Source organism: Nicotiana attenuata, unplaced genomic scaffold (assembly GCF_001879085.1).
Source record: "Nicotiana attenuata strain UT unplaced genomic scaffold, NIATTr2, whole genome shotgun sequence".
NCBI classification, from domain to species: domain Eukaryota; kingdom Viridiplantae; phylum Streptophyta; class Magnoliopsida; order Solanales; family Solanaceae; genus Nicotiana; species Nicotiana attenuata.
The window spans coordinates 69,127-79,715 of NW_017674344.1; the positions used below are offsets into that span (position 1 = coordinate 69,127).

The window sequence follows — 10,589 nt, forward strand, 5'->3', positions numbered from 1 at the left end:
AAATGAAAAAGCTAATAAGCAAACTACTGAAGATAGAATGAATATATAACACGAGAGAGAGAAGATATATACATACAAATAAGAAAAGAGAGAATCTCATCAAATTATTACAAGTCAAATGTATCAAAGTACCACATGTGTCAAATAAACTCCACCCCCCCTCCCCCCAAATAAAAAGAAGCATTGTCCCAATTCATAGCAACATAAGAGTAAAAGAGGTAAAGGGTGAAGAAAACTCCCTATGGCTCCTTGGACATCTCTATGTCCCCAGCAATGTCATCTCCCTAAGGATCAGCCAACTGAATCTCATCATCCTCAACTCTAGGTGGGTCTGGGTTGGCGAACATCTCATGCACTGTCGCCTCAGCAGTGTCAGTAGCAAGGTCTGGCTCGTCAGACTGGCCAGCTGGTGCCACCGGTGCAGATGGTGCTGAAGGATCTGGGGCGAAATGGTGTGGGTCAAGCAACATACAAAGGGGAGATCTCCGGCTGTAGCAATCCTGGTCATCTCTCTCCAGAGCTTGTCTACTGATTTCTTGCTCACCTGAGACTTTCTCATCTTCTTCACTTCCTTTCCACTTTGATCACCGACTTGGTTGTACCAAGGTGTTCATGATAGTCTTCTGATTCTCCAGAATCTTCTTCAACGTCTTCTCAATGTCAAAAGGAACCTGTGATGCCTGTGAGGTAGACTACGCTGCAACAGACTGGACAAGTCAGACAGCTTTACAGTAGCTGTCTGCATCCAATTGTTGAGACTTGCCAATGTCTGGGAGACTCGTAGTGCAGATAGTGGGTGAGTGGGCACGGGCATTAGCCTCAGAGCTGTGGTGGGGGCTGTGGCATGAGCTGTAGTAGGGGCTGTGGATGATGGCGGAGGCATAGCTGCGGCACTGGAGGAAGGCTTAGCCGAAGTGGATGGAACATCAACTGTCTCAGGAGCTACCACTGCTGGCTCATCAGACTGGTCTGTGGTGCTAGGAGGCTGGACTTTCTTCTTCGGGTTGCTCGCATCCATCAGTGAGTACCAAGTAAAAGGCTTCTTCGGCTTCACCTTTGTGTCATAATCCCTTGGCTCTACCTTTGCACCAAGAAGATATTCTGTACTAGTGTTGGGATACGAGTAGGGTGACTCATCCTGCTGTGCGAACACTGAGATGTTGGCCGACATCACAACGCCTACATTGATTGGGTACTCGGCCATATTTATAATTGGTTACACAACTTCCATACCTAGGAAAAGTTTTTTCTACTTTAGCAATGATTGGATTGTATGTTTTTAACTTTTAAGTTTGCTTTTACGCACTTTATGAGTTAACAAAGAGAACTTATTGTGAAATGAAAGTTTAAACCTTCACTACCGCAACTATAAAAGTTACCATTCATTTTTATTTTAGAGCATTATCATCTTTACCGACAAAGCAATTGAGACGGAAAAATTGACAACACAATGCTTAGAAAGATAGTTGGGCCTATGTTACGAGCTACGAGACATCTAGTTAATTTATAAGACTATAATCTTGTGGCCATTTATTATGCATATAACCAGGAAAAGGATACATTAACCATTTAACTCATAACTAAAGTTATGCAATGATTATAGAACATAGATTCTAATATAAGGAATAATAGTCAGTATATTTGGTGAATATATTTTTCGGAGATGTTATGATTTGGAGAATATCTTTTTAGCAGGTGGAAGGTTTATTGCATAAAGATTGAGATATAGATGTATAATATAAATATTTTGTAAGTTTACCCTTGTTTTCACAATGAAAATAAAAATAAAAAGATGAAATCAAGGTAAATTTGGAATTTAAACATTTTATTTCTGTAAACATGATTCTCCTATAAATTATTGCATGTTGAATCCGGTATGCATAACACCGAAAATTGCAACATAAATATTATACTGTTTTTACTTATACCACAAACAATATGCCAAGTAAAAACAGTATAATAATACCAAATTATTTAATAAGACTATTGTCTTTTATTTGATATTTCCTTCCACCAAAAACTTCATTCACTTCTCTTCAAAGGGTGGAATGCTTTGTTCATTTCTAAAGAAGTTTGAAGGATCCACCTTAGTCTTCACTTGAACCAATCTATCAAAATTATTTTTAAAATACTTATAACCCCAAGCTTTAGCTTGTTCATAGCTTGTCTTTTCGTTCATGTTGTTGGCCCCAATATCAAGATCCCTATAATTCACATAAGCAGCTCTTGGAGATTTCGAAACTAAAGGAGTCATATATTCATAAAGCTTTCTTATCCAATTTATGTGCCTTTCTGCTTCTTCTTCTACTTTGTCAAACCAACTCACACCATATTGGATTTCATATAAATTTCCAGCTCTATGTGGGTATGGAATTTCATTCTCTGAAATTTCATCCATTTTTCCACCATATGGAGTTAGGAACATTAGTCTTAATGCATCTTCATCTTCTTTGAATAAGTCCCATATCCCTTCTAGTTCTCTTTTTGAGATTGGCTTTTGTACGAAGTCTGATTTTACCTTAAAGTAATGTCCAAAAGATTTACCCCTTTTTAGTAAAACATCAAGGGATTCTCCTCTTGAGTATCCTGCAAAATATAAAGTAGACTCAATCCAGCTCATCTCCATGCAATCTTCTCTTTTTAACCCTAATTCAGGGAAGCTTTCATGCATTATACCAAGTAATTGGTCAATCCCATTTCCACCTAGGAATATTGAGTAGAATGAAGCTACAAGGGCATTTTGTTTGTTTTTGCGGATCACAACTCTAATGAACAAATCTTGATGGAACTTTGGTGAGACATATTGCCATTTATGAATAAGTTTTGTTGCATTTTGTTTCAAGGTTTTGTCAATGGTGAAGACTATTACCTTTTCAGGAACATCTGCCAATTTGATTTTCCATGCAAGAACAATTCCAAAGGTATTGCCTCCACCTCCTCTTATAGCCCAAAAGAGATCTTCCCCCATTGACTTCCTATCAAGAATTTTTCCATTCACGTCCATTAAACGTGCATCTATAATATTATCTGCTGCGAGACCATATTTTCTAATCATAACCCCAGTGCCACCTCCACTGAATGCACCACCTGCACCAACTATCGGATAGACTGCTGCAGAAAACCCTAAGGTTTTACTTTTTTTCGCGATTTTATAATATAGTTCGCCAATACTGGATCCCGTGTCAACCCATGCACTTTTTTCCTTAACATTGATAGTGATTTTTCGGAATTTGATGAGATCAATTAAGACGAATGGAACGTTAGATACATAAGAAAGGCCTTCAGGGTCATGTCCTCCACTACGAACCCTAACGTGCATGCTAGTTTTCTTAGCACATAGAATGACTTGTTGGATTTCATGTTTACTTACTGGTGTCACAATTAAACGAGGTTTAGGGGTTTTCGTAAAATTGAACCTTAGGTTCTGTATAGAGAACTGCAAAATGGATGAGTAAGATTTATTGTTTCGAGTGTAAAAGGAGATCTTTTGGTTATTACCAACAGATAAGCATTGAAGGAATTTTTCATGAGTATCAGCACAAGCTGTGCATAAAGATGACGATAAAACAAGAAGTGAAAGACAGGAAAGCCAATAGATCGTCATTTTCTTTGATGTTAATTACTTTGAGAAAAAATATTGCAAGAATTACTATTTATAGTGCTAGTAGGACCTAATGTCATGGTTCACTTTTTTTTGTTTGTTTAATTTTAGGCTCATAAAAGAGTAATGCAACAAATCTTTGTTTTTGTTTAATTTTAGGCTCATGAAAGAGTAATGTTATGGTTGACTTTTTTTGTTTTTTTTTTGTTTCTTTCAAGTTGTATCCGATAAATGGACTTATTCAACCATCTAGATTAAGGTTGTTCAAATCTTTGAAATTGTTAGGAAACAAAATGTAGAACAAAAGGAAAATGATATTTTTAAAATGAAAATTTTCAATTGATGGGATGATTTAAATGTAAACTACGTATTTGTAAAGAAAAACAGGAGTACGAAAACAAGTTTAAATTGTATATTACTACACAAATCTCTTTTTTCTATGATATAGCTTGTCCAAACAATTTTAATATATGCTAGGATTTTATTCATTTATTTTTTTTTGGGTTTAATCTAAACTACCAATAACTATTCTTTAATCTCATGGTTTGATTTCAATTAGGTAAAAGTGCTTTTCCAACAAAAGTTAGACCGAGTTTCATGTAGATATTAGAACATCTTTCACCCCCTCCCATTTGGATGCAGATAGCATTTGTTGCAAAGCATCCAACTTTGGTACCATTAGATATGAAAATGGTACATCATCAACTTGAGGGGAGATATTGCTAGTTTGCTCATATTTGTTTTCCTATTAAATGAATTCACAAAGAAGGAAAAAATCACAAATGTTTTGGTATACATTTAATGATCTTTGTAGTGTAACTTTTTATCCTAACGGACATAGAGTTAAGGGTAAAGGACGATATAAATTAAATTTTAGTAGCATAAAAACCTTAGTCACTAAAAAGAGTCCAACTTAATTAGCAAGTTAAGAAAGCATTCAATTTGTAATCCACGGACTAAAATCCAAATATTAGGTTACATATCTGTATGATAAAGTCCGGGAGAAATTCAAAAATAGCTAGATTTACAAGTGATAATTGAAAAATAGCCACAGTTTCAAAAGTATCGAAATTTAGCCAATTTTCATGTAAAAGATAAATCTGAACAAAAACACTGTTCAAAATCTGAAAAATATTCCAGCATAATATGCTGGAATTCGAATTATTTACATATGAACTTCCAGCATAACATGCTGGAATTTCATAATGTGCTGGAGTTCTAACATAATATGCTGGAAGTACATACACAGGTGCTCCAATCTCCAGTATATTATGCTGGAACTTTCTGTGTGCTGGAGTTCCAACATAATATGCTGGAATTTCATACACAGGTGCTCCAATCTCCAGTATATTATCCTGGAACTTTCTGTGCTGCAGCAAAATAATGGCTATTTTTCAATGACTTTCCAAACACAGGCTATTTTCTATTACCAGTCCGAAAACTGGTTAGCCCGTGCTATTTTTGACTAAAAGTCTGCATTGACTAATGTATCTTAACTTTCAGCGTAGAAATGGTGTGGGATAGCCACTTTTTAACATGGTATTTAATTTTTACCTAGTATTTTTAATGCTGAGCAAAAGTAGCCACTACTTTATTAAAATTAATAAGAAAAGATATTTTTACCCTTTCTTCATGAGTGCTGTGTAAATATTAAGGACACAGTGTCCGTAACATTTACACTGCACACATGAATTAAGGACGTCACATCCTTAACATTTACACTACACATATGAAGTTAAGGACACGATGTCCTAAAGTTTAACAACGGAAGGTGCAAATACATAACACTTTGTCCTCAATATTTTACACAGCATTCAGGAAGTTAAGGATACCATGTCCTTAATATTTACACAACACTCATAAAGTTAAGGACACTATGTCCTTAAGATTTACACTGCACACATGAAGTTAAGGACACCATGTCCTTAACATTAACACTGCACATATGAAGTTAAGGACATGAAGTCCTAAAGTTTAACAACAGAAAGTGTAAATACAAGTTAAGGACATTATGTCCTTAACATTTACACTGCACACATGAAGTTAAGAACACACCATGTCCTTAATATTTACACTGCACCTATGAAGTTAAGGATATGATGTCCTAACGTTTAATAACGGAAGGTGCAAATACAGGACACTTTGTCCTTAATATTTACACAATATTCATGAAGTTAAGGTGTGAAGACCCAAAAGGTCCTCTCTTGTTTTAGAGTCCGTTTCCGTGTTCTAAGGCCTTGAAAACCTCCTTGTATCCCTCCTCGATTTGCGTGCACAGTCTCGGCGCGATACCGGAAAACTTTTGTGTGAAATTTTTTAAGAAATAATGATTTTGGCTTAAAAGTATGATATTAGTTGACTTCAGTCAACATTTTAGGTAAACGGACCTGGACCCGTGTTCCGACGGTCCCGGAGGATCCGTAGTAAAATATGGGACTTGGGCGTATGCCCGGAATTGAATTCCGAGGTCCCTAGCCCGAGAAAAAATTTTTTAAAGAAAATTATTTGCTGGAAAATATAAGGACTTTTGGAAATAAAATGGTGTGTAATCTTGATGGTAACGGGACCGTATTTTGGTTCCGGAGCCCGGTATAGGTTCAATATAATATTTACGTCATATCTGTGAAATTTGGTGAAAAACAGAAGAGATTTGATATAAATCGGACCTTTGGTTGAAAAGTTAGAGATTTGGACTATTTTATGACTTTCATGAGTTTTGGTGTCAAATTCGTTGTTTAAAATGTTATTTTGGCGATTTGATCGCACAAGCAAGCCCGTATGATGTTTTCAGACTTGTGTGCATGCTTGGTTTGGAGCCCCGAGGGCTCGGGTGAGTTTTGGATAGGCCACAGAGTGTTTTGGAACATAGAGAAAATTGCTGTTGCATCTGGTATGTGTTGCAGGCTCTGATCTCGCAATTGCGAGGTCAGGCTTCACAATTGTGAGCCCAACAGGGTTGGCAATTACGAGGGCATTATCGCAGTTGCGAAAAAGCCCAGGCCAGCATTGGTTCACATTTGCGAACATCCCTTCGCAATTGTGAAGTCAACAGGGAGGGGCCAGTCATCGCAATTGCGACAAAATGCTCGCAATTGCGAGAAGAGCAGACATGCAGCAGGTTTGCAATTGCGAGCTTCGCAAATTGCGAAGCTCCAGTCACAATTATGACATCTGCACCTGAAGAAAACATCATTTGGATGGGATTTCAACTTCATTCTTCAAAATTTCGAACCCTAAACATCCCTAGGCAATATTTCAAGGACTCAAACTTCTCCAAATCATAGGTAAGTAATTTCTAACTCATCTTCTTCAATCTAATTCATCTTTTTATTTGATTTCACTTCAAAATCTAGGGTTTTTCATGGGAAATTGGGTGTGCTTGGGTAGAAATTAGAATTTTTGAATTTTGGGGATTTGGACCTCAAATTGAGGTCGGATTTCAAAACCAATTGCATAATTGAGTTCGTGGGTGAATGTGTAATCGGGTTTTGGTTCGAAATTCGAGTTTTGACCAAGCGGGCACGGGGTCGATTTTTGACTTTTTGGGGAAAACATTGGGAAATTTATATTCATGCATTAGAATTGGTTTATTAGCATTTATTGATGTTATTAAATTAATTATGGCTAGATACAAGTGAATTGGTGGTGGAATCGAGAGGTAAAGCGGTGGTTGAGTGTTGAATTACCCGTTGGCTTGAGGTAAGTGTTCGGTCTAACCTTGACTTGAGGGACTAGGGATCCCTGACTTGCTTGCTATGTGAAATATCATGTGTGTGGCGTATAGGTGTGGTGACGAGTACCTATGCGTCACCAAATTTCTTGTTTGGCCCGTTTCCTTTCCCCGTGTCCTATATCTTGCTTTCCTGCCTTAATTGCTACTTGATCATAAATGTTTCCATGTCTAATTGCTTCCTGTTAACTGTTGTGTTCTTTATTGGAATTATTTAATTGCTTCATGTTAATTGTTGATGTTCCCGTTGAAGTATTATTGGTTTCGTAGCTTTATTTTTTACCCCGTTGGCTTATATTGATTTATTGGTGCCTTATGGTGCACCTTGGTTGGTCTCGCTGAATTGTTTTCATGGGTGAAGTTTCATAATCGTAGCGATATTCCATTGTATGGATTGAAGTATAAGAAATGTGAAAATGGAGTTAACTTGTGAAACACCTTGTATTTATTCTTTATGATTGGTGTTGGTATATACATATGTTGGGATCGGGTTGCACGCCGCAATAGGAGGAATAAGGGAGAAATATGATTATCTGGTGGGATCCGGTTGCACGCGACAACAAGGAGTAATAAGGGTGGACATGTGGGATCGGGTTGCGCGCCGCAACAGGAGGAAAAGGGTGATATGTGTTGAGGAGTAATAAGGGAGGACATGTGGGATCGGGTTGCACACCGCAACAAGGAGGAATATGGGAGAATATTGATATTGTTATTGTTATATGGTGGGATCGGGATGCACATCGCTGAGATATTGAAAACTCCCTAAGGATTGGTTATAGCTGGATACTAGTAGAATGGCTGAGTCCTGTGTTCCTTTAATGCAAGTTCCGGTTATTTGTCATTTTGTACCTCTTTTCTGTTTATTATAAATTGTTGCAGGTTATATATATAGTGTTATGAACCGCCGTAGCCTCGTCACTACTTCGTCGAGGTTAGGCTCGACACGTACCAGTACATGGGGTCGGTTGTACTAATACTACACTCTGCACTTTTTGTGCAGATCCCGGTGCTGGACCATACGGACCGTAGTTCGAGGTTGCTGCCTTCAGTCCAGTGGAGACCCGAGGTAGTCCTGCAGGCGTCCGCAGGCCTTGGCGTCCCCTTCTATCCTGTTTCCTTTCTGTTTTATTTATTTTTGAGATAGATGTGTATTTCTTTGTTCAGACTATTATTTGTAGTATTCGTAGACGGTCTTTGAGATTGTGACACCAGTTCTGGGTGGAGTTTTATTATGGTTTCGTAGTGATATTGAGATAATCTGTTAAATTCTGTTCTTTCGTATTTATTCTGCTGATTTACTTATGTTAACTTGTAAACTGTTAAAAGATAAAAGGAAAATGTGAGATAATTTGTAACGTTGGCTTGCCTAGGGAGTACAATATTAGGCGCCATCACGGTCCCGACGGTGAGAAATTCGGGTCGTGACAAGTTGGTATCAGAGCACTAGGTTGCTTAGGTCTCACAATTCACAGACAAACTTGGTAGAGTCTGAGGGATCGGTACAGAGACGTCTGTGCTTATCCCCTAGAGGCTACAGAGTTAGGAACAGTTTCACTTCTATTCATCTCTATCGTGCGGTTGGATCTCTCAATGCTAATTGAACTCTCTACTCTGTCCTTTTGCAGATGGCGAGAACGCGTACCACTTCATCAGCTGATCAGCAGCCCGAGCCCCCAGTGGCAGCTCCTACGAGGGACAGAGGACGAGGCCGTGCTAGATGCCGAGGCAGGGGCAGGGCACTGCCCAAAGTAGCAGCACCAGCGGTGGAGCCTTAGGTTGAGTTTGATGATGAGGTTCTGGCCTAGACTATTCCAGCGGGACCACCCCATGTCCCAGAGGGGTTCATAGCTACCCCGGTACTCCAGGATGCTCTGGTCCGTTTAGTGGGCCTAAAGGAGAGTGTCACTCAGGCAGGCATACCTCCCGTAGCCCCAGCCGTTTTTCGGGCTGGGGGAGGAGTACAGAGTCCCACTACTCACACTCCAGAGAAGATGGCTCCTCAATTTCAAACTCTAGCAGCTCATCTAGTTGGGGTAGTTCCGCCGGGTATTGTAGCACAGACCGGTGATGGATCAGCTATGTCCTCAGATGCTTTGTGGAGGTTTGACAGGTTCACCAAGCTGTTCACTACTACCTATGGCGGTACATCTTCAGAGGACCCCCAGGACTATTTGGACAGTTGCCATGAGGTTCTACGGAATATGGGGGTAGTGGAGACCAATGGGGTCGACTTTGCTGCTTTTCGCTTGTCAGGTTCACTTGTGATTAGTTTTCTCAGCTATTTCTGGAGAAGTTTCTCCCTATTACTCAGAGAGAGGACTATCGGAGGCAGTTCGAGCACCTCAGTAGGGTTCTATGACCGTCACTCAGTACGAGACCAGATTTATTGACTTGGCCCGTCATGCTCTCCTTATACTCCCCACTGAGAGAGAGAGAGAGGGTGAGAAGGTTTATTGAGGGACTTGCTCAGCCTATCAGATTGCAGATGGCCAAGGAGACATGGAGTGAGATTTCCTTCCAAGATGTGGCCAATATGGCCCTACGAGTCGAGATGGTTCTAGCTCAGGGTAGTGGTCAGGGGTCTGGCAAGAGGCCACGCCATTCTGGTGGATTCAGTGGGACCTCATCTCGAGGTCGAGGTACTTTTGGTAGAGGCCATCATCCCAGGCAGTTTCATTCAGCACTCTACACATCTCACGGAGCTTTAGGGAGTCGTGGTCCCTATGTACCTCCTTCAGGGAAGCCAGCTCATAGTGCACCACCAGCTCCTATCAGAGCACCCCCTCTTCAAAGTTATTATCGCGGTCAGCCGACCCGCCAGGGTCAGTCTCAGTTTCCCCGACCGCAATATTCAGATGGATGTTTTGAGTGTGGTGAGTATGGTCATATCTGGAGGGCTTGTCTGAGGTTAGTAAGTGCTCAGTCGCAGCAACAGAGTTCTCGTGCCATGATTCAGGCGGCCCAGCCAGCTAGAGGTAGGGGTCAGCTCGCTAGAGGTGGAGGTCAGGCCGTTAGAGGTGGAGGCCAGGCCGCTAGAGGTGGAGGGCAGCCAGCAGGAGGCCGTCCCAGAGATATAGTTCATGGTGGTGGGGCCCAGCCCTAATGTTATGCTTTTCCAGCCAGGCCTGAGGCTGAGTCCTCCGATGCTGTTATCACAGGTACTGTTTCGATTTGTAGTAGGGATGCTTCAGTTCTGTTTGATCCAGGGTCTACATACTGTTATGTGTCTTCTTATTTTGCTTTATATTTGGTTGTGCC

The 10,589-nt window shown here is 40.1% G+C and overlaps 1 protein-coding gene across 1 annotated transcript; it reads right to left on the bottom strand.

Annotated features, from left to right (window-relative positions):
* Positions 1-1,804: 1,804 nt before the first annotated feature.
* On the bottom strand, positions 1,805-3,620 carry LOC109218467 (berberine bridge enzyme-like 28). Its single transcript, XM_019382835.1, has one exon. The coding sequence runs from the start codon at positions 3,602-3,604 to the stop codon at positions 2,027-2,029; it is 1,578 nt and encodes a 525-aa protein (XP_019238380.1). The 5' UTR covers positions 3,605-3,620; the 3' UTR covers positions 1,805-2,026.
* Between the last annotated feature and the right edge of the window lie 6,969 nt (positions 3,621-10,589).

Bases quoted from the DNA above. Each gene is read 5' to 3' on its own strand.
- LOC109218467 (XM_019382835.1), bottom strand. From the start codon at position 3,604: ATGACGATCTATTGGCTTTCCTGTCTTTCACTTCTTGTTTTATCGTCA.